Raw genomic sequence first — 23,885 nt, forward strand, 5'->3', positions numbered from 1 at the left:
GTGTTTTACAGTGTAAAACATTGCTACTGTCTGGACAATGGAAACTGAAAGTAATAGAAAATTGTGTAACGATAATATATATGTATTTTTAAAGGCTCCACGACCCCCCAAACAGCCAAACATTCAAGATTTCCAGTTTTTTCCACCACGATTGTTTGAGCTTCTGGAAAAAGAAATTCTTTATTATCGCAAGACTATAGGCTATAAGGTAATAATGACTTTTCTTTTATTTCAAATGAATTAAATATATTAGCATCAGTGTATCCAGATTTGTTGTAATAGTGAGAATTGCTAAATTTTTAAGGCAAATGAAAGTACTAAAGTCATGTTAATAGGTAATTTAGAGGCTTTCTAGCAATCTTGTATTTGTGTTGACTTGCTGTAGGTTTGATTACTCAGTATTTTCTTGGATCTCTTGTGATGTGGAGTTAACAAGATCCAGGAAACGTAACCAAGAGAACAGTGTCACGTTTTACAACAAAAAAAAAAAACAACCCCATCCCACTTCATTAATAGTAAGAAAAGACTAAAACAGACACCAACAATGTTGATTCCCCTAATTGAGCCCTACCAACTGGATTCATGCCTAATGCAGGACTTTCACCTCCCCTATTCAGCTGCTGAATTCTCTTCTCTCTTACACTTGCACTAACTAGTTTATACTGATGTGACTCCGTTGACTTCAGTGGAGTTACTCTTTTATTTACACAGGTATAACTTAGTGCAGAAATCAGGCCAGTTGTGACAAAATGAGACACACAGGAAAGAGATTTGTCCAGAAAAAGATAGTCGGAACATGAAATTATGAATTGATCTAAAAAATGTAATGCAGGAGAAGTCAGAAGATGGGATTACATAGCAACAAATATGATGTTGACATGACAAAGGCAAAATGATGTAGTATTGCCAAAACTTGGTTTTAATTAAAAAAATGTTTGAAGGGAGAGGGGAAGCTACTTAGGAGCAAAAAGTATGGAGGAAAATGTAGGACTACTGTTCAATAAGGAGTGAGCATAATTAGAAGAGGAAAAGGTAATTTCCCAATGCATGTGCTTAACACTTTCAGCAAAAAGAATGAAAGAAGCATGAGGCTTAGTGATATACGTATAAACTAGAACTAGAATATCAACTAGAGGCAGGTAAAAGAACACATAGGTAACTTAAATATATTTAAATCAGTAGCACTAGATTAAATTCATCTGAGTTCCTAAAGGAAGAAGGTGATACCACAGCCATTGGCAATCATTTTTGAGAACTCATGGAGAACAGGTGAAAGGCAAATGTAGTAACAGTTTTTAAAGAAAAATGACGCTCCAGCAAAATGCAAAGACTTAAAGGAGTTGTGTATATTAACCTTAACACTGGTAACGTACTAAAATTTGCCCTAACATTCCACTTACGAGGTAAAGAGGGCCTATAATATTGTATCTCCCCTGAGTATATGATTTAAAAAAGGGGATACGATGCGAGTCTCCTCTAGAGTTTAAATAAAATTAAAAATACATTAGGTGGCATAGATTGTAAACTCTTTTTAGGGCAGCGACCATGTCATCTCATTGTTGTGAAGTACCTACCACAGTTACACACAGTGTAAAATAAATAGCAATAATTATTTTTATTTACTATTGACAGAGAGCAGTTTGCGGAGTTCTTAGCTAAAATGAGCCTAGCAATTTTAACAAATTAGAAACTTCCTAACCATGTGCTCATTATATAGTCAGCTTCAATTGCATTGTAGGTAAATATCAGTGTATCTTTTCAGTTTACTAAGCCTGATTGATGTCTTTCAAGATTAGTGGACCTCACAGTTTGAGAGACACTAACCACCTGGAGCACAATGGTATAACTATAGTGTTGGTTGCTTGAATGGGAGGGAAACGCATTGTTGGCTTTCTCTATTTAATAATAGACCTTACTGGAACAGGTCAGCGAAGATAGGTTTAGTCCTTTATCCTGTGTTCAGATTTAGCAGCCTATGTTGGACTCTTTAGAGTAAGGTGAGAAAACTACCAGCATGCACTTCAATTTGCCATTTGTGCAATACTGTAATATGCCACAGCAAGAAATGTCTTGCTGACTTCAGCTGGTTATTATCTTACCATATGCCCAGAAGTATGAGGATGATACAGTTTGTAATTTTGTCATAGTTTGTGCAACTGTTTGTTATATGTAAGTGCAATCACATTTTGACTCTTACAATGCTATAGTTGAATAATGTCCTATAGAAGTGGCTTTTACATATTTATGTATTTTGTGTAATTAAAAAAAAAAAATTTGCCTTTGTCCATTCAACTTGATTGCCTTTAATTTCATAGTTCTACTTTGAATTATAGGAGAGGTCAGAAAGGAGTGGCCCATTTGCTTAGTATGCCATTCTTAATTTAAGACATCTTTATCATATCTCCTCTTAAGTTTTCTTTCAATTTCTTATTCCTTTGTTCTTTTGATATAATAAACTCTGATGTGGGAATTCAGTGGGCAGAATTATTAATTTCCTTATGGGCTTTTCTATGATGCTCAGTACTACAGTGTTTGAGTGCTTCACGGGTATTCAAGCATTTACCTCTGTGACACCTTGCCTCGCATCACATAGGAACTCTGTGGTAAAAGCAGGGATAGAATCCAGTTCCCCAGGGCAGCATTCAATTTCCTTAGCCATGAGATTGTCCTTTCTCTCCCTGTGATATTCTGTCTGCCACTACACACCCTCCATCTTCTACAACCAAACTTGTCGCAGCCCAGAGCTGCAATTGTAGGGAAAGCCCTGCTTAGCCATGAGCTGGGGCATGCCCAGGGTAAATGGAATCTTTGGGGAATTCAGCTACTAAAATCTACAAATGAGCATGTGCAAATTGCAGTTTTTCAAAGTCTTATAATTTTGGCCAGGTTTTCATGGGGACAGCAAAAAAGCACATCCTTGACACAAAGCCCACCTGACAAACTTCAAGTCCCTGGTCCAGAGTATGTGGACGCTAGAGCTTTTCAAAGACAAGGTCACCAGAATTTCACACAGCTAAAATGTGGGTGGTTTTGGGTTTTTTTTTGTTCGTCTTGTTCTGAAAAACAGCAGTTTTGTTTGAAGTTTTCCCCAAAAAATGTAGCTCAGGGCAGCCCCCTGGCATGGAGGATTTGAACATGAATGGTTAAGTTTGGCAAAGTTATAAGTAACAGAAAATAGGGTCTTATAATGGAAGTGTTTGGCAGGCTTAATATGAGGCAGTACTTGCCTTAGCTGACCACTTGATCGTCATTGAGGGGTGCTCTTTTGGTGACATAGAGATGGCATAATTGCTTATATGCCACAACCTTCTGCCTAGATGTTAGATCAGAGAAAAGTTCATATTCAGTCACAACAAACTGTAGCAGTTATGGTTCAACTTAAAAACAACAAAAGAGAAAATTCTTAGCTAAGGCTTAAATTTAATTCTTTATCCCTTTGTGTCTTGCCATCACAGAATATGTGGTATGCAAGATCACTACTGGGCACTGTTCTTTACAGTTGGAATTTAGCAGTGAGGGAAGGGCCCAGAACAAAGTTCTCTGTGCCCTAGATCTCCAGCAGTACCCTGTGCAGGAAAGACACGGGTAGAGTGGCTGCAGAGGAGATGTGAAAGATCTTCCTTGTGTCAGGAAGGAGATTTTGTGCTGGCTTCAGATGCACTGGGGCACGCTGGAGTGTTGCAGTGAGAAGGGAACAAGCCCCTGAGTCCACATGTGTGGATACAATAGGTGGGAACTTTTTTTAATAGTTAGGCAGGGTAGTAGATGCTGTTCCACCACATAGGCATGTTTTAAGAACTTCACCTGCATGCATGTGTAACTCCTTTTTGATGGTGAAGAGTATGAAGGGAAGAAACTCTTGCTTGCATGTTCAACACTCACATTCAAATCAGATTTCAAATCTGTACTGTGTATTACATTCTGAAGCACATCAGAGGTCACAAAAAATACGAAACTTGCTGCAGTCTGGGCAGGGACATAAAAAGTTACCTGCCTTGCTCTACCTAATGCTGTAATCTTCTATCTTTAAATCAGCAAAACTTCTTTTTGTAAATAGGGTGCAGTATACATTTATATTGCGTATACCTCTGTTCTACACAGTGGGGCAGACACGCAGCTGGTTAACGTTGTCACGGTTCCACTGACTTGAATGGAAGTGTGACAGTTTACACCAGCTAAGAGCTGTGCCTTTCCTTGTTTGTAGTTCATGCCCAAGATGTGCTTGGCGCAGGACCTGGCACTGTGCAAAGCAGACCTAATATTTTCCAGGATTAGGCCCTCTTGTGTGAGAGGGATGAGCAATAACATTTTTTTAAAACACTTGTCTCTTAGGGAACAATAGGGGAAAAAATAAGGTTTAAATTTTTCTATTCACAGTGGAAAGATAATAGTTATAAAAGTCATTGTCTGCTTTAGTTCCTAATCACTGGAGAAATATATCTTTATCATTTTTATGGGATCTAACAGCACTTATCATAGACAGGAATTGCTTCACCCTTAAGGAACTTAATTAACTGAGATCCTTTGGTTGCTTACCAGTGAGGTTTAACATTACACTTCAATGAAACAAGAGCCTAGAAGCCAAGAAAAAGCAAATGTCGATGAATGACTTATGGTTTGATATATACACCTTGCCTGAAAGGATAATATTTTCAACCTCAACATTTCTGTAAACTGTAAATCCAGCTGAAAAAAAAAAAAAATGTTCCAGTAGCTATGTGGCATGTTTTAAATTTTTTTTCTACCAGTATATCAAGGTGTCAGAAACATTTCCTTTTGTAACAAATGCTCAGTGGTGAGGACTGCATCAATCCTGTCAAACTTAACTTGTGTTTATAGAGTAAATTGTAAAGTGAGATTGATATGAGTATGTACAGTACCCTTAATAACACTGTTCTTTTACTCCTTGCTCATCCTTTTATTGCTGATCTTAGGTCCCTAGGAATCCTGACCTCCCAAATGCAGCTCAGGTACAAAAAGAAGAACAAAAGAAGATTGATGACTCTGCACCTCATACTCCAGAAGAAAGTGAAGAAAAAGAAAAGCTGCTCACACAAGTAAAATGATAAAAGTAGCTGAAGTATTTAGTGCATAGCGTTTCATCAAAAGATGACTATTAAAATATACATGGAAGACTGCAGTGTGTTTATAAAAATGGCAGTTCACATTTTTCATTTAGTATTGTATACAGTAAAACAAAACTATTAAAAGGTTATGAAATTAAAAAAACAATAACACATGCACAAAATGTTTAGGGGTAGTGAAAAATATCCCTCCAGTCTAAATGCAGCGATGCTTTAAACTAAAGACATTTAAATGGTGCTTTGCTTTATCCAGCCATCTTGGCAGTTGTATTTGACTAGAAATTCATCAAGTGTGGGAGAGGGAAAGGAGACTAAAGACTCAAAGAAAGAAAACCAAATCCACAGAATAGAGAAGGAGAGAGAGGCTAGGAGAAACAGGATAAAGAGTGAGGAGAAAGAGTCCAAACTGATCATCCAATTAAGCAATGTAACGACATTTTTAGCACGTTTTATATTTCTTTTAAACAAGTAATACACTTCCAAAGTGTGTGTAATGTATATCTGTAATTCCAACTTGGGTTTCTGATGGTATAAATAAAATCAGAATCCTTTGATATTGTAGCTTTACCATACATCAGCTTTTGTGTCCCTATCAGGGGCCAAATCTGCCTTACTCAGTGCCTCTTTAGCCCTTACTGAAGCAAAGGTGTCATTAAAATGTGTTTAGTTTTGCTTGATTAAATACCAGGAAAGTGCTTCAGGAATTCAATGCGCAGGTTTCTAGCTTTTAATCTGTTTGGTGTATGTATGCAGTAGTGATGCCATGAGTTAATATCTGAGTTGCAGCACAATCTACAGTGTCTTTAGATACTTTCTAATTTCTGCACAAGACTAAATACCATGGGATTTTTATGTGACCTCTCTTAGAATCAGGGAGATGCCTGTGTTTTGGAAAAGATGGCCCTTGGTTCTCTTCCCTAAGATTTCTTGATGTAGTCCTATATTAAGGTCAGAAGGAACCATTCTGGTGATCTAGTTGACTTCGTACATAACACAAGCTATAGGACTTCCATGAACTAATTACTGTTTAAAGCCCAGTAGCTGAGCTTGAATTAGAGCATATTTTATAGTAAAGCATCCAATCTTGATTTTAAAATGTTCAGTGATGGAGAATCCACCACAACCCTTGGAAGTTGTTCCAATGGTTAATTACCCTCACTATTAAAAAAATATATAAAAAATAAAATAAAATAAAAATAAAAAAATTGCACTTTATTTCTAGTCTGCATTTGTCTAGCCATTGAATCTTGTTATACCTTTGTCTGCTAGATTGAAGAACTGTTGATCAAATTTCTGTTTCCCCCGTTATGTATTTACTACTTACAACGTCAAATGTGTGTGGAGGGGCTGTGTTTGAGTTAGAGGCTCTAGCTGTCATCTCCCATGATTATTCCATTCTCAAATTTAATTTGCCTGTGATACCTTATGTATTAAATTAAGGCCATCCTGGTTGCCTGATTCACGTCAGTGCTGTTGATGAAATCAGTGGAACTGTTTGTGTGAGTAAAAGAAGCTGGATTTGGCCCATAGAGAATAACTTATGTTACTCTCTTCAGTTTTTGTTTTTATTATTTTTATTTATTTTACAATATATTTTTTTTTTCATTACATTTAAGGTAGGAAGTGTAACATTTTTTAAAAAGTATATAATAGACCAAGATTAGTTATTAACATATTTGAACCATGCTGTTATACAGATACTATGATATATACCATCTCTGAAAATACTGCACTCTGATCTTTGATCCCAATCCCACAAACTGTGAGGTGTATTTCCCCAAGTTTTTTGGGTCCTCAGGTCTCAATGGATTCTCCTATCCAACTGCCATTCTCTTAAATATCTGCAAGTGGTACCACAACTTATATAGCGGATGCATTCCCAGTCCTGTGGGTTTCCAGTATGTTTCTACCCTACCCACTCTTACCAAAGATATTTTTTAAAAAGTCACACAGGACAGGCAAATGTTATCACGTGGCCAGAATAAGACATGATCTAAAATCTCATTCATCTTGACCAAATGTCAGTGGATAGGTTTGGCTTCTGCAGGTACCTGACACTGTCATTGGATGAGACCAATTCCCTAATATCTGAATGCTGGTCTTGTTAATATGCCAAATCATCAATAAATTATTGAGGAGGAGAGCTTGACTTAAAGAGTAGTAGTTTTATAATCTAGAAACCTTTCCTCTGTAGAGAAATGGACATATTGTACCAAAGGTGCTGCAGTCTAATGGACAGAGAAACAATGCTGCTTTAGTTGTTTGCAGTGTGTAGATGTGTGGTCCCAGGATATTAGAGAGACAAGGTGGGAAAGGTAATATCTTTTATTATTTATCTTTTACCTTTTTTAGAAAAGATTTGCAAGACTACAGTTTTTTGTTTACTACTCACAACTTCATCAGGTACAGCAGGGTAAAAACTTATGCCTCTGCTGATGTAGCCATCAGTACTAGCTTCACTGATTAAAAAAGAATCCTGTATTGTGATCATAGGATTGTTTTTATACACATCCATTAAGTTGTAGGCTGAGCCTGTTCACTTGGAGAATCCACAATTTATTTATTTTTATTTTTTCTTCTGAATGGTATTTCTCTGGTTAAACAAGTGCAGTGCAGTACAAACCACCCTTCAGACTTGTGGGTTTTTTTGCTTATTCTTGGTTCTTTTTGTTGCCCCTGTCCTAAAACCAATGCATCATCTTTGATGATGATCTTGTGCACTGTATCTCATTTAGCTGTTTTTGTAGTTTTGGTTCCATTTCTACAATGCATAACTGGCTTGCTGTTTGGAAACTCTCAATAACACTGTCATTTGATTGCATCGTGTCAGAACAGAGATCTTTTCTTGGTACAGTTCTGCTTCCATCCAGATGTGTCTTATTTATAGTTTGTAAGTATTCTAAATAAGTGCTATTGCATTTGGGGTTTGGTTGGTTAGGTGACTTTCAAGGGCACCAGGACTGGTGCTCCCCAAACTCCTATCATTTTATTTGTTGCTCGTGCCTGTTGAAGTGTGAGCTAAATGAAAATCCATTAGGATGTGGATTGAGCTTGTTTCTTTGGAGAAATACCATTTTCAGGTAAGAAAAAAATTGTTCTTACTGATGCATGAGGGGTTATGCACAAAAACTCACTAGAGATCTTTGACTGAGTAATAAACTCTGGATAATAGAAGTTTATGGAAATCCTGAAAGACTATTAACCACTGTAATTATGTGGCACTGTACTGAAGCATTAACAATTGGAGCAAATGGTACATTCTAAGAGAGAAGTTCTAGCAAAATATTTCCACCTGTACCTGATAGTGACATCTTTATCTCTCTGCTTGCAGGGTTTTACAAACTGGAACAAAAGAGACTTTAATCAGTTTATTAAAGCTAATGAGAAATATGGACGTGATGATATAGATAATATTGCCCGTGAGGTGGAAGGAAAGTCACCAGAGGAAGTCATAGAGTATTCAGGTTTGTTAAATTCAAGTATATCTTTTCACAATCATATCTATATAACAATTCTGTTTTGTCATATGACTTTTGGAATTACAAGGTTCGGAGCTTGGAAGAATGTGAAAGGTTAAAAGAATGTGTTCCCTCTTAGAAAACGTGAAGTGCTGGGGCAGATTATGCTGTGAAAGCACCTTTATGTATTCTTATTCTGCACTAGCTGATTTTTAGATCATGACTTGCTTCATCTAAATTTGACAGTGTCATTGTACAAGGGGCTGACTTGTTTATTTTTCAATGTGGGACTCCCGCTTTCTTGGTAGTGATTACAGAGCTGACATTGCCTACTGTTGGTATATGCACATAATAGACAGGCAAATACAAAGGCTGTAAACAAAGGCTGTTCTGTTGAAGCAAATTAAATTGTGCCCATTTACTTCAAGGTTGAATTTGGCCCACAGGACATTTTCAACACTGATGTAAGCAAAGTTGGTGCACATGTCAGAACTGGATGAAACAAACCAAAAAGAACAGATTATTTAATATTACTCATCCCATACAATACACACGAATAAAACCAAACTATCATGCAAATATTTAAAGAGCAAAAACACCCATATTATGAAACCTCAAAATAATCTGAGGGCCAGATCCATCCCTCGTGTAAGTCTTTTGAAGTCACTGTGTTACACCAGGGATGAATTTAACACACACAGTTTCACATCTCAGTCCAGTCCAATACTAATACAGATGGATGTGATTTCTTTTTTATTCTATTCTGGGATTTTTGCTGGTTTTACATCCTGATCCTGCAAAGAAACATGCTTTATTTTGTGTAAAGTTAAGCACATGCACAATTCTTTGCAGGATTGGGGCCGTAACTTGGAGTAGCTTTCTGGACTTGTATATAGTAGCCATTAATAACAATAAATATTTGTGGTATTCACATTAGAACGTGAGTGAATATGCAGTAGAAATAAGTAAACTGAGTGCTTTGAGGAAAATGCAGGTCAACAGCTCTGTGAAATTTTTCCTCAAAATGTCAATATCACATAAATTGATGTACGAAATCAGGCCCTCAGCTTGTGGCGAAGTACACAATAGTTTTTGACTTTATTTCCTTGAGCTTCCTTCCATTAGATTTCACCAGGCAACCTCTCCTAACATCTTACATTTGAGTGTTCTTCCTGTAGTCAAAGAAGGCTGGACTCAAGTCTCTCCAGAGCTTATTTAAATTTTTTGGGGTCGGCGGATGTCACTTAGTTCAGTGCTACTCAAAGTGGTGGTCCGCGGACCATCGGCTGCCGGTCTGCGCGTACATTGGGAAAAAAAATTGCCGGTCCCCCACATCAGATAGCTTGAGAAGCACTGACTTAGAGGATTCCAAGAATGAGTTCGTATGACCCTGCTGACCTAAGACAGAGGACAAGTGAAAGACCAAAAATTGGTTCCTTCACATGGCGGACTGTTGCACTGACACTAGACTACCAGCCTTGACTTGTCTCCGCTATTATTGATGTAATATGTACTCCCTTACATATACAAAGTTGTGCAGGATTTTATCCATACAGACCTCATTAAAGTAAATAAACTGAAGTCAGTATAATTTGAGTTATTTGTAGCTCACCTCTAAAGATACTGATAAACATGAATGTGTCTGAATTTGTTTTTCACATAGCCTAGTGAAATAGTGTTTGGTAAATCTTCAAATATCACGGAACAGAAAATCTGCATTGTTTAATATTACACTGTTTTGCTACAGAATTCTTCATCCAAACAAGGACATAATGACAAGATTATTTTACAGATTGAATATTTTGTTCCTTTAGCCGTTTTTTGGGAACGTTGCAATGAACTGCAGGACATTGAGAGGATTATGGCTCAGATTGAACGAGGAGAGGCAAGAATCCAACGAAGGATCAGTATCAAGAAAGCTCTGGATGCCAAAGTAAAAATTTTTGTTGCAATTTTTGTTCTTTTAATTAGTCTTACCATTAATTTTCTAGTACTAAGTTCTGCCTGCCGTTAACGTTGGATGAAGTGTCTTTCAATTCCCTTTAGAAAGAAAGCACTTGGGTAGCGTTGGTATTTTCCACACCAAATTTGGCTAGTTTTCAGTGGGAGAGGAAGTGATCCCTGTGTATAGTTTGAATAGTGGTTAAAATTTATAAACGCTTTTGGTTGAAAAGCAGAATGAAAATATAAAATATTGTTTGTCATAAACAACTCATACTGCTTGTAACAATGAAGTGGTAAAGCCTTAATTTAGTGTTGTACATCCACCAATAAGTCTTATTTTTGTTTTGCATTCAGATTGCAAGGTATAAAGCCCCTTTTCATCAGCTGCGTATTCAGTATGGAACAAACAAAGGCAAAAACTATACAGAAGAAGAAGATAGATTCTTGATATGCATGTTACACAAGATGGGCTTTGACAAAGAAAATGTCTATGAAGAACTAAGGCAGTGTGTGCGCAATGCTCCCCAGTTCAGATTTGACTGGTTTATCAAATCTAGAACTGCTATGGTATGTACAAGCATCAATTACATGAAGCTTAGATTTTGTAGATAATGTTTTATGTTTCTTTAAGCAGAATTATGTGGAATTTGGATCTGTACCAGAACACTGGAGTGTAGGAAACAATTAGGTATGAGAATGGTCATTTTGGTCTATGTTCTCATCACCAGTTCCTAGCATAAGATGTGGTGGCCTTTTTCTCAGCACAGCTAAACAGTGCTTTACAATGAAATTGAAACAAACAGATTACAAAACCTGGCAAGTCTGAGTCTCATGTCAGCCAAAGAGCTTAATGCAAAGATAGACTGCCCTTACAAATCTGTTTGCTCACTCCATACTAAAAATAAATAATCCAAACTGTGTGTCTGTAACTGGTCTTAAATTGAATCACTTTTCAGACTTAGCTGACAGGCTATCAAAAGATGAAGATGATTTGATTACACATAAAATAACATTTTATTTTTTTGTTAATAATACTTTATCTCTTGTATTTGTATTTCAGGACTAAAATGAGAAGTCTAGTAGCTGAGTGTTTCTACAAAAAAACAGTTATTGTGGCAGGTGACTTAGTGTATATTATAGTAGGTAAAACTTAAAATTAAAGAAGAATTCTCCTGTATAATGTAGTCATTTTTAAAAAGTCATGACACTTTACCTAGATCATATTACAGTAGTTTGTGAACAGTTGGATCATAAATAAAACACAGTACCAATTTGACTAAGATATCGGTCAAATTAATACCCTGCATTTCAGCTGCATTCTTTCTTCAGTCTGGATAATATAGCCATTCTAATTGAATTTATCCACTGACTAACTAGTAGCAATGCTAGGGGAAGACTTGCTGAGTACAAATAATAAAATATCTATCAACCTCAGAGTAGGACAGTATAATCTTTTTGTGCATCTGTAGTCTCAGTCCTGCAGTCTTCACTTGGGCACAACTGGCAATGACTTCAGTGAGAGGTTTACCTGAGTAAACATTGCAGGACAGCACCCCAGTATAAAGAAAATACATAAAATTATTTTAGTGAAAAAGTGTTTGTTACAAAGATGAGGTCACAACTTTTAACATAATTTTCATCTCATTTTAGTTGTTTGCAAAAAGAGCTTGGGAAGTTTGGACACAACAGTTCCTTTGTAACAGGCCATATTGTCCTTGGCACTAGTGTAGTTGGTTGGTTGGAGGGAGGGAAAAGTAAGGGATTACTGGTGTCTATCCCCCCACAAAGGCTCTTCTGTGTCCCTTTGAATTGAACAACCTCTTTCTCCCCGCCCCCCACATGCCTGGCCATCATACACTGTTGTCCAAAGCAGGTCAGTGACTAGATGCTACAAGATGGCCAGAAGAGGTAGGTACTATTCCATACACAAACTTGGATATTTCTTTTTTTGCCTGTTCTAGTGATTGCAGACCCAGCCTCCCTTGTTCATGCAGCACCATCAGGGTTTATTTATTTATAAAATACCCATCCAAGACTTTGAACATGGCCCCCCAAAAATGAGCAGCATGGTTTCAGTAGGAAAAAGGCCATAAATGCCTCCTGACTACTCCCACAGCTGCTTATAATTACACAGCAAAGATGGTCTGGTTGACATATCAACTACCAGCACATTTCCTATCCATGTATTCCCCATCCCCTCAACCATCCCCCTTGCTCCTTGATTACCTTCCAAATCTGCCCTTATTAACTAGTAGAAGATACCATTTTTACTAACTTAAATTTCCTTTTCAGGTAGTGTTGGATTTTAAAACTATAAACATACAGGGTCACATCTATGGTATCTAATTTATTCAGCTAAGTTATTTCTAAGTGCCTGTTAATCTCCTGTGGGTAAATTTTATGAGGGTAAAGCATGAGGCCAGAACTTCACAGGTTTTATTATTATAGTTGTTGTTCTCCTCCTCAAGGGGATAGGAGTAAGTAGCCACACAAGGGGGTGGAAATGTGGTGAGTGGTATCTGTTAAAAATTGAGGGACCCAAAATGTAGTGAATATTTTGGTTTAAGTAGTCTTTTTCAAACTTAGTCTATTAAAATTAGTTTATTTATTAAACTGATTATTCTACTATTATAATACTTACAGGCTATAAAGGAGTAGTAACAATACATTGTGAACACAGATGAAAATCAGAGATAATGTTTGGGCTGCAAGCCCCCTTCCAGTTACAGACAATTCATAATTTCTAATATTTTTAAACTAAACCTTTTAAGAGGTAATTATTATTTCTAATGTTTATTACTTTCATTTTTCTTAATCTCTCAAAACTCTGTCAGACTCATGATGATATGCTTAGGCTTTCATTAGTGATGTAGTTTCTGTTTGCATATGAAAATCCTGATTTTTGTTGAAGTAGTGTTGTTGTTTGTTTTTATTTTGCATTTTATAGCCAAACTTGTGTAAAATAGGGTAGGCAAGGCAGTTTAATTCTGTAAAGGACTTGTTATATATCAGTCCAAGAAAAACTTCACTCTATCTTACCAGCCACTAGATGTCTCTTGAATTCCATATAAATAGCCTAATTTTCCTCCATCTTCTCTTTCCTATTCATTTCCTTCAGAAAACAAATATAAATTCTGCTGCATTTCTTTATTCCCAAAGCAGATGGCCTACCCAGGTTAAGATCACAAACAGAGTGAGAGCTTCTGTAAAACAATAGTTTTTTCTTAACTGCACAAAGACTTATTTTAAGTGTACAGGATTAGTAATCATTATCTTCCTCTTTATTTTATTTGTGTTCGTGCTTCAGGAATGGACAATACCCTGACCTACTGAATCATAGTTATTCTCACCAAGCCATAATTTGTGCCTGTTCTCTGAATCTCTTTTTTTTCTGCATTTCTCCAGAGGAAGAGCTCTCTGCCAGTCCAAGACATTTGGACTGACAGAGCGCCTGTTTTCTGTAAATATTGGCGATAGTCCAGACTTATCCACACACTTTCTCGCTTGACTATGCCCTTTTACTCTCATGATAGATTCTCTATCTTCAGTGGTGCAAACGGTGATGGTTCAGTGCTCCTCCTTTCTCTGTTGCAATCCTAGTTTTTGTAGCTATGACAAGAACGAACAAAATTCTTTCCTCTTTCCAACCTGGACAAGAAGTATCAAACGACCTTGAAAGAAATGAGCAACGGGCAGTAGAGCCTTTCCCTCAAGACTTGACTCCCTGTAAGAAAAATATATGGATTATTCCATATTAGAGCGCTTGAGGTTGAAGACAAAATTCATGATGGATATTCTAGTTTCTAGTAGAAGCATCTAATATCCCGGCAGAAGCTTATTTGCGTGGACCAATCAGATTCTCCCATCAGCAATTTCTAAGGCCACATTTACACTACAAACTTTGGTCAATGCAAGTTACATCGGCGTAAAGCTGTTGCAGTTAGTATAACTCTTTTGCACCTGCATACTTGACTCCTTGTGTTGGCACTGCCTATACTCACCAGGAGTGCTATATTGATGCACAGTGCAGTGCACCGTGAGTAACTATCCCAGTATTTAACGCGCCATCCTCCAGCACACTGTCTTTTGCGAAGTTTTGGCAACATATGGTGGGGGAGAAATGAGTCACACAGGGAGTAACTGGGAGCAAGGGGTTAACTTGCACGAGTGCAACTGTGTCCATCCCATAATGTCATCTATATCCCATAATTTTCATGCCTTTAAAAAAAAATTCCGAATGGCCTTCTTCGCTGTCAGAAACATGGAGCCTGCGCAGCTTGGCGCTATTGTCATAAGCATTGCAAACACAGGACGCACGATCCTCCAGTATTTGAAAAGGCATAAGAAGAAGTGAATCAGTGGGGAACATGAGGATTTCTTGGAGGACAGATTACTGTGGGACACAGTGAGAGTCAGTTCAAGGTTGGTTGGTGGAATTCACTGAGCAGCTGCAGATGGAGTGCTGCTTCTGGGCCTGAGAAAGGAGCGCTGACTGGTGGAATCGTATTGTGATGTAGGCTTGGGATGATGAGCAGTGTCTGCAGAACTTTCAGATGCGGAAGGCTACATTCCTGGATCTATCTGTCTGAGCTCACCACATCCGTCCAGTGCAGCGACACCAAGATGAGAGCTGCACTGACAGTGGAGAAGCCAGTGACGATTGCACAGTGGAAACTTGCAACACCAGATTGCCACCGGTCAGTGGGAAATCAGTTTGGAGTTGGATATTCCACTGCTGGGACCATTGCCATGCAAGTGTGTCGCCTGCTGTGCAGGACTGTGACTCAGCAATGTGCAGGACATAGTGGATGGATTTGCAGTAGTGGGGATCCTGAAATGTGGTGGAGCAATAGATGGCATACATATCCCTATTTTGGCATCGGACAACCTTGCCACGTAGTGCATCAACAGAAAGGGCTACTTTTCTATGGTTATGCAGGCGTTGGAACACTGGGGATGCTTCACCGATATCGGTGTTGGCTGGTCAGGGACACTCTCATCTTTAAGAACAGAGAAATGTTCAGTAAGCTACAAGCAGAGACTTTCTTTCATGACTGATGAATTTATATTGGTGATGTTGAAGTGAACCTGGGGGACCCCTTGCTCCCTGGCTCATGAAGCTGTACACCAGACACCTAAACAGCACCAAGGAAAGATTCAGCTACCCTCTCACCAGAGGCAGAATCACAGTTAAATGTGCTTTTTGGTAGATTGAAGGGATGCTGGTGGTGTTTACTCACAAGACTGGATCTCAGTGGGGGGAAAAAATCCCAATAGTTGTAGCTGCCTGTTAAAATATCCCGGAAGCAAAGGGGGAAAAGCTGCTGCTGGAGTGGAGATGGAGTGGCTGTCTACTGAGTTTGAAAAGCCAGACACAAGGGCTATTAGAAGCACTAACACAGAGCTATCTGTCTCAGGTAGGCTTTGAAAGAGCACTTTAACAGTGAGCCACAGTAATGTATTCTGATGGACTGGGCTCTACCTGGCCCAGTTATTTTGGGGCCTGTTAAGAATTTGTGTGGTGCTATGTATGAATATAACACTGTCAATGCACCTATTAATTTTGTGTGTTTGCTACACACTTATGATTATTACAATGTCACTGATCCTATGAGTTGTCACGCTATATATTAAGGAGTCAATGGGTGCTTTCAAAACTGCTAGGCATCCTGTAGCATATGTTGTGAATTCATAAAGATGAATTATTTTCCAAATAATAGAATTTTATTCAGTAACAAAATGAGTGAAAAGAAAAATCTCTGCAGTTTAAAAACTTAATAAATGAAGAGAACAGAACTTAACAAGGGGAAAACTCTTATGTACATTTTACATACACATACAGAACCTGTGGCTTTCACAGGTCAGTGTATTACTTTTGGGGGAATTCTATGCCAAAAACTTTTAAAATTCTGCATATTTTATTTGTCAAAATAACACAATATAATCACACCAGTTTCAATTATTTTGGTAATTTTATTTCAAAATACCCTGTCAGCAAGTAGATCTGTAACAACACAGACAACAAAAAAGATTCAGGAAATGTGTTTTGACAGATTCCTTACATCTTAATACAGAAGTTTAAGTAATAATTCATTTAAACTACAGTACAGAAACTTATTTCCCGCACCCCTCAGAAGCAGTGCAAAGGCTTGGGGGACTCGGGTAATGGAGGAGCTGAGGGAGAGGGAAGTAATTGCTGGGAAGGAGACTGGATGTGAACTTGGAAGGTTGTTGGGTGGGAAAGGTATGGAAAGGGTTTTTTGGTATGGTTTTTTGAGTGTGTGGGGTGGGGGAGGGGGGAGGAGATGGGGTTGTTAGGGAGCCTCCCCCATGCAGATCCTGCCTGACCCCTAGCATCTCCCATTCAGTCAGGCACATCTGTCCCTGTCCCCATGTGTCCCTGCACCACCCTGTCTTCATGTGGCTATGTGCCCCCACTCAGCCACCCTCCTGCCCCCATCCCCATGTGTTCCTGTGCCCCCACTTGGCCACCTGCCTTCAGTAGCTGAGAGGGCAGCAACTTATACCCTCCATTCTGTCCTTCCCACAGAGATGCCTCCACAGGGCCTGTTGGGTAGCCCAAAGATAGCACATAACAAAGAACAGGTGGTCAGAAGATTTTTCTTCTGATTGCATGAATTCTGCTGGTTTTTTGACATATCTTTCTAGTCAGATATTTAATTTCCCCCGCTTGTAGCCTTTATAGACGAACAGTTTATATTAAGTAAATGTTTGTGTTTAAGATACCCACAAAGTAGAAGTGATTAAATGTTAACAATTTAATGTTGGCAGCTCCATAGAATGTCACTCTTTTCATTGTAGTATCAAAGAGGGTAGTAGTCCAAATGAAGTGGTTTCCCCTTGGGATTATGAACATTGCTTTGAAGTATCCCACTTCAGTGCAGTTCTTAGCAGGAGCTTGATTCGGTGTCTGACGTTGAGGTTGTACCGTCTGTTAAAGTCAGGTTCAGGCACACAAATGTGGTAGGCAATTCCTTTGCCTGTTGTCATTCACCTGACCCTGACTTTCATAGAGAAGTTATTCAGACCTTCTGTCACTCAGACTTAGGCAGTCTTAGTGTCTAGGATTTTCAGTGCACAGGAAATGTAATGTGGAGTCTTTAATCTCTGAATAAGTCTCCCAAGTTTACTGATATTTTCTGTGCTTGTTGTATTGAAGCTTTATGACAACTGATAGATATAGAAAGGGGGGTATATTAGTAGTCACCCATCTACTAGAAACATCAATTCAATAAATAGTACTCAGTCGAAGCATAGTGGCATGCACTGAAGGTGTCAGTCTTTTTAAGTTTCCTATTGTCTGTACATGTTAAAAGATTATTTAGCTGCCTTTTCTAGGTAGACTGAAGAAACTGCAAAAGAGGCTGTGAAAGAAAAAGTACTAGTGGTCCAAGCCCCTTCCCAAACGCTCATCTTCATGTATTTCCTACTTGATGATGGAGTTTGTTTAATAAAAGCCATGTGAACAGGTCTGCAGGTACTCCAGTTAGTTCTACCATATGAGAGCAGTAAAGCAATATAGTATCCTGGCATACTATTTTAAAAATAACTCAAAATACCTACATAGATACTGCATTGCAGAAAGATTCCCAGATTGGTAGATCTGTTTTGTGTACATTATTTCTAAGATGAGGATCCAGTTCTTTTCCCATTTTTCTTACTTTGTATTATTTAAAAATTGTGAATGAACTTAATGCCCTCAAAGTGAGGGATTCATCATGCTGGTTTGAGGCAGGCATAGAATGGGCAGGACTGTGCATAATTACCCATAGCTAATATTCCCACTCCCCAGATATACCATAGCATTGCAATTCTACTCCTGTGCCAGTCATGTAAAATCTAGTGGTTTAGTGATGTGAACATCCAGAGATATGACTCATAAACTTTCACTCTTGATCTAAGTACAGACTTGAATCCAGGTCCTCAGATTTGAAGGGTTAGTGGACTAATGTACAGTGCCCTGTAGCTCCTTTGCTTTTTCTTAATACTTTTTATCTGTATGTGGTATTGAGTATTGCCATGGTACCTATTTTATTCAGTCTAAGTTATTTAGAAAGTATTTTTGTATTATTTTAATGATAAAATGTTTTGTGATCATTTCCCACTTTAAAATTGTCTTTTACTGGGTTTCATAATGTCATTGGTGGTGGTGCATTTTTTTCATTCATATTATAGATTCAGGCTTTAGTCAGATATAAAGCCAAAAAGTCCTTTTTATAAAGACATCTTTTTAGTTCTATAGTCTCCAAGAGTGTGAATCAGTGGAGGCTATATGGATCATAGGGAAATTGACATTATCTGTAGTTGGGAATTGTATGATAGTAGTATCCTCCCACCCTCGTGTCCCTTGAGCGCTGGATTGTTTTCCTATGTTTAGAATAGTTAGCACAATAATCTTCTGCTTCTTTTCAAGTGTATAAGCCACGGAGGTAATTTGGCATTGCTGTATATGAGGACTTGGAGAAAGTACTAGTTTCTGCAGGAGGTAATGAGATTGCTCTCCCCTACTCCACCAAATTATTGATAAACAGATGAATAAGAAGAAAATACTCTCTGGTCACAAGCAGTAATTACTTTTGGTGTACACAGGATCCAGTCACTGCTCCTCTGTGAGGAATGAAAGCTGACCAGCAGCACTCTTCTTAGGAGAATCTTTTTGCTTCAGAAGATACCACCAAGTACAGAGAACCTTCCTCCACCAGAAAAATAGGAGGGTTGTTACAAATTGCTCTGTCTGAAATGGTCATCTATTGGATACAGAACACCTTGGAAAGTGCTGGGAGCCAGGACTCTGCTGCCGAGGCTAAAATGGGGGTTTCCCCTCCCTTTTTCATAAATCAGCAGCTTCCCACAAACTTCTGACAGTATCCACAGGAAAAAGGTAAAACCCTCAGTGTTACCACAGATATGCTCAAATGTTGTTGGCCTCTCTTCTGCCATCTGACAGTATCCCTTGTTGCTTTGCATCTGGAGTTGGCAAGCTACCTCAACAAGATCTTCAGTGAAGCAATTTCCTTTGCAGTAGCTTTTTGCCTCAGCCCCCTTCTACTCGGCCTAACCACAGAAGTCGGTTCCCCTGTAGACATTGGATGGACAAAAAACACTGTTATTCACCATGGGAAATGCCCTGTTCTTATGTTAAGAAACTTGACGGGCTTCCTTCTCCCTTTCCACGGAGTGGCTGCCTTCAGGAACTCTGTTCTGAACGTTGGGTTATCAGGCTCCCAATCAGGGAGGCAGACTTCCTGGTGATGAGATGAAAAAAACCCAACAGTAAATATTAAAACTAAAAGCAAAGCCAAGCAAGACTCCTGACCTGGAAGACTTTTAGGCTGTGTCAGAAGATCATATATAATTTTTTAAATCTAAGTTTTGTGGGTCTATATATTACAATAATTACTAATTGGGCTGGGAAGATCTTTGGGAGGCCTGTATTCCAGCACATGCAAACTCTGATTGGCCCTTACCCCACTTATTCATTGGGGACAGAATGACCTCCCTCACCCCATCTTTATTTTTATTTTTTTTTTTGAGTCATCAAATCGAGACATCAGGCAAATAGATTATTGCTATCTTTAGTATAGAATTTCTCTCTCCTCTGTGAAGCTTAAGAAATGTTTTCACCTTATCTGTCGGATTCTTCCCCGTCCCCCACAAATGCAATAAACAAGAGCATCCAGCTCCTCCGAGAAAGTGTAGACAGGTATTTCTTGTCTATTTTTAGTGCCAAAGCATTCAAGAGGCTTCAGGGCAATCTTACATCTCAAATGGCTAAACTGCTTTTAGAAGAACAAACAATTCCATTAGAATAGTTTGAGTCTGAGTAGCAGCTATAAAAAAGGGAGCTTTTTTTAGCATCCATAGGTCTTCTAGACACATCTCCATATACCCTGCCTCATATCTTTTTTTGTGTTTGATAGTTCTGATCAACAGCCAATCCATTTTTGCACACAGACCATCCTTTCAGTCTGGCCACAGCTCTGCGAATTTAAAGATTCTAACCAAAGTAGCAGCTACCATCCATAAGGATTCAAGGGGTTCATGATCTGTTATATTTAGATAATTGGCTAGTAAAATCCAAATCTCTGATGAAAGCCCAGATTGAGTCTCAGTGTGTGCTCTCTGGGTTTACTGTTGCAGAGTCTCATAAATCTTCACATGAGTGCTGTAGATCTATCTGGAACTTGTCCATCTGGGAGCTCACTTCAGTACTGGAGAAGGCTATGTGCATTGTCTACAGAAAGCTTTAGAAAATTTGCAGTAAAATCGGAATGTTCTTTGACATACAGGAGATTAAATCAGATAAATCCTTTAGCTATTTGGCTTAATTGCTCCTTTTGCTAAATTTTGTACATTGGTCCTAGCTTAGTGAATCTTTGCTTTTTCCTCTCCATTTTCACACTGAAACCAAAACTTGGCTCTGCAGGAGAACCTAGCTTTCCATTCCCTGGAATGTCAGAAAATCTCTGGTGTGAGTCCTCCTCACTTCCTCAAGGAAGTTTCACTAACAGATCGCAATTTGACCTTTTAACCCCAGTATCTTTTGTATGGGGAACCCCCATGAACCAGATGCCTGCGCAGGACGAGGGGCCAAAAAGAAATAAACACTCTGATCTGTAAAATGGGGATAGTAATACTATGCTTTGGCTATTTAGACTGTAATCTCTTGCCACAACAGCCCCTTCCGTACTTCACTTAACTAGCTGGCTTCCTGTCTCTTACCATATCACCTCACTTTCAAAAACCCACAAACATAATTTCCTCATTCCTGCATCTTTCAGCTCATGTCATGTTTTTCATCAGTTTGGAACAGTCTCTCGCTTCCTATCTTGGAAGCGCCCCATCAGATCTTCCTTCATATCCCTCCTTGGAACCATTTCTGTCGTGAACCCTTCATTCCTTTCTCTTCTTACCAGAAATCTCTTTGCTGTTATAAATGAAGTCCTGTTTCTTGTCTCCTATTTACCTCCTCTGTTTTAAACTGTAAGTCCTTTAGAGCAGGGGGCACAGTATCATATATATTTATGGCATTACATAAACTTTTTAATAATAATCAATTAGTACTCATGCTCAGATATTCTACCACTGGCTTAAGTCAGTAAATTTTTTTCATTTCATAACCCCTTGTGCTAATGCTTACAGAGCATCATACTGCTGATATGGGAACACATCGCAAGAAACGGCCAAATTCATGTATGTAAGACGCATAGGGAGACATTACTACTTTGGTATCTATAGAAATTCTGTGCAAATCACAGCCATGACTCGCATGTTTTGCTGTATCAAGATGCTTTTAAATAAACAATAAAGGGCCAGGTTATCAAAATTGCTCACTCCCATTTAGGCACTTAAATGAAGTGGCCAGATATTCAAGAATGCTCAGGACCCTGCAACTCCCATAATTCTTGATGGGACCTGAGCACTTTGGATAATCTGGTTCATATTGTTGGAATCAAGCACCTTTGAAAATGTCTCAGGATGTTTTGAAATCCTTAGTGACTTTCAGTGTATATAGTGATGCAGTCTCTGCTGCAGAATTTAATGTTTGATTATTACCCTTCTTAGGAATTCCAAAGACGCTGCAATACTCTCATATCATTGATAGAAAAAGAAAATATGGAAATTGAGGAAAAAGAGAGAGCTGAAAAGAAGAAAAAGGGAACAAAAGTTCCAGCGGTAAATTTATCAGCATTTACTTACCTCTTAATGGGGCATGATTCAACATTTATTGATTTGTCTAGTTGAAATGAAGTGCAAAATAAGGTAACTGTAACCTCAGATTTCTCCAAAACAAAACGGTTAGTTTGCTAAGAAAAAGGTTATGTGGATACCATAGGTGTTCATCTGTGTCTCCCTGGAAGTGTGGGTAATAACTCCTGAAGATCAGAACTTCAAGTCTTTGATTCCCTTTAAAGGGTTTCCATATAGGTAGCATAGAGATACCTGTCTTCTGAGTGTGATGCATTCCTTGAGGAAAATATTCCCCCTCCAGACACCCCAACAAGATGTAAATGGATAGTGTTACATAAACTTTAATATCACATTGTTATCCAGTCTCTAAAATACTAATTACTGGAGGGAGATATTTAATGAATTAAATAGTTCTTCAGATGAATTAAATAGAAGAAGCAAAGCCACATACACAAACCAGGGCCTAATCCTGCTACCCTTATTCATGATGTGTAATACTGAACTAATAAAACTCTTTGTGGAGTACTGCTCATCATGAAAAAGTGTGGCCCTTTGTGCTTATTTTAACTTCAACTTTTACGGGGGGCTTCTCTTTTGCCCTCTATTGTGCACTATGAATATGAATGGTTGAAATATATGTTGCATAGTAAATTAGAGCCTCTATCTTCGGACTGAATAGGCATGTCATTCTAGATTTTAATATGTTCACAGTACATTTGACCATATGTGCTTATATTTTTCAACATTTGAAAAACAATAAGCTGTTTGTTTTTATTTCTTTAGTCACAGAAAAGAAAAGCAGATTCAGCAACAGAGAGTTCTGGGAAGAAGGATGCTAAGAAAGTGAAGTCGTAAAGTGGAGAAACTGAATGCTAAATATAAAACTGCCACTTTTTCTTTCTATCTACAAATGTTAATTGCCAGCTTCTGTGTGTTCATGGTACTCTCGGAAAAATCTCATGGTTTAATTTTTGCAAATTTTGTATATTACACAATGCCTTTCTTCACTTAAATAATGTGTAGCTTTATATTTTATGCATTCCAGTACGTTAGTGCTGTGGTTTTCAATCTGTGGTCTGCGGCCCGTTGGGGTCTCCAGACTAAGGGGTCCTTTAAAGGTTGTTGTTACCATAGAACAGTGGTTTTCAACCTGTGGTCCACGGACCTCGGGGGGGTACGCAGACTATGTCTAAGATTTCCAAAGGGGTCCACACCTCCATTTGAAATTTTTTAGGGGTCCTCAAATGAAAAAAGGTTGAAAACCACTGCTTTAGTGTATCGTATTTTGTGAATTACATGTCTTCAGCAAAATTCACTCAGTCCTTGTTCTTTGAAGCTCGTGCTGAGGTTTTAGCTTTTATATGTTTTATATGCTGCTGCTTTAAAAGAAAACTTAGATTCTATAGCTGTATTGTTGTTTCATACTTTAAATTTATATGGCTGTGGGAAAATAAATTGAATTAAAGTGATTTGAGGAGAAATATACTCTTACCCTTTTTTTTGTTTTGTGTTGTGTATCCGCTCTAGCTGCTCTGTAGTATGTGAACATTAGCATAATAACAGATGATACTTGTCAGCCAGATACTTGTTTCTAGAGTATTAGGATAGGATCAAGAGCAGGAAAAATGATAAAAACTAGCATCTATGCTTGCTGTCAACATTACATTTAAATTGTCTGAAATATTTA

The 23,885-nt window shown here is 38.2% G+C and overlaps 1 protein-coding gene across 3 annotated transcripts in view; it reads left to right on the forward strand.

Moving 5' to 3' along the window:
• Window positions 1–23,679, forward strand: part of SMARCA1 (SWI/SNF related, matrix associated, actin dependent regulator of chromatin, subfamily a, member 1) — a 66,010-nt gene extending 42,331 nt beyond the window's left edge. Inside the window, exons 18-24 of one of the 3 annotated variants that reach the window (XM_037908332.2) lie at window positions 95–208; window positions 4,935–5,057; window positions 8,416–8,548; window positions 10,357–10,475; window positions 10,841–11,053; window positions 22,073–22,183; window positions 22,982–23,679. In XM_037908332.2, the coding sequence (XP_037764260.1) occupies window positions 95–208; window positions 4,935–5,057; window positions 8,416–8,548; window positions 10,357–10,475; window positions 10,841–11,053; window positions 22,073–22,183; window positions 22,982–23,053 (885 nt within the window). In that variant the 3' untranslated portion in view covers window positions 23,054–23,679. Of the gene's footprint in view, window positions 1–94; window positions 209–4,934; window positions 5,058–7,278; window positions 7,400–8,415; window positions 8,549–10,289; window positions 10,476–10,840; window positions 11,054–22,072; window positions 22,184–22,981 lie in introns of those variants that run through there. The other 2 variants (XM_043522050.1, XM_043522051.1) reach the window with 2 other exon arrangements.
• Window positions 23,680–23,885: the final 206 nt, after the last annotated feature.

This window comes from Chelonia mydas, chromosome 9 (assembly GCF_015237465.2).
Source record: "Chelonia mydas isolate rCheMyd1 chromosome 9, rCheMyd1.pri.v2, whole genome shotgun sequence".
NCBI lineage: Eukaryota > Metazoa > Chordata > Testudines > Cheloniidae > Chelonia > Chelonia mydas.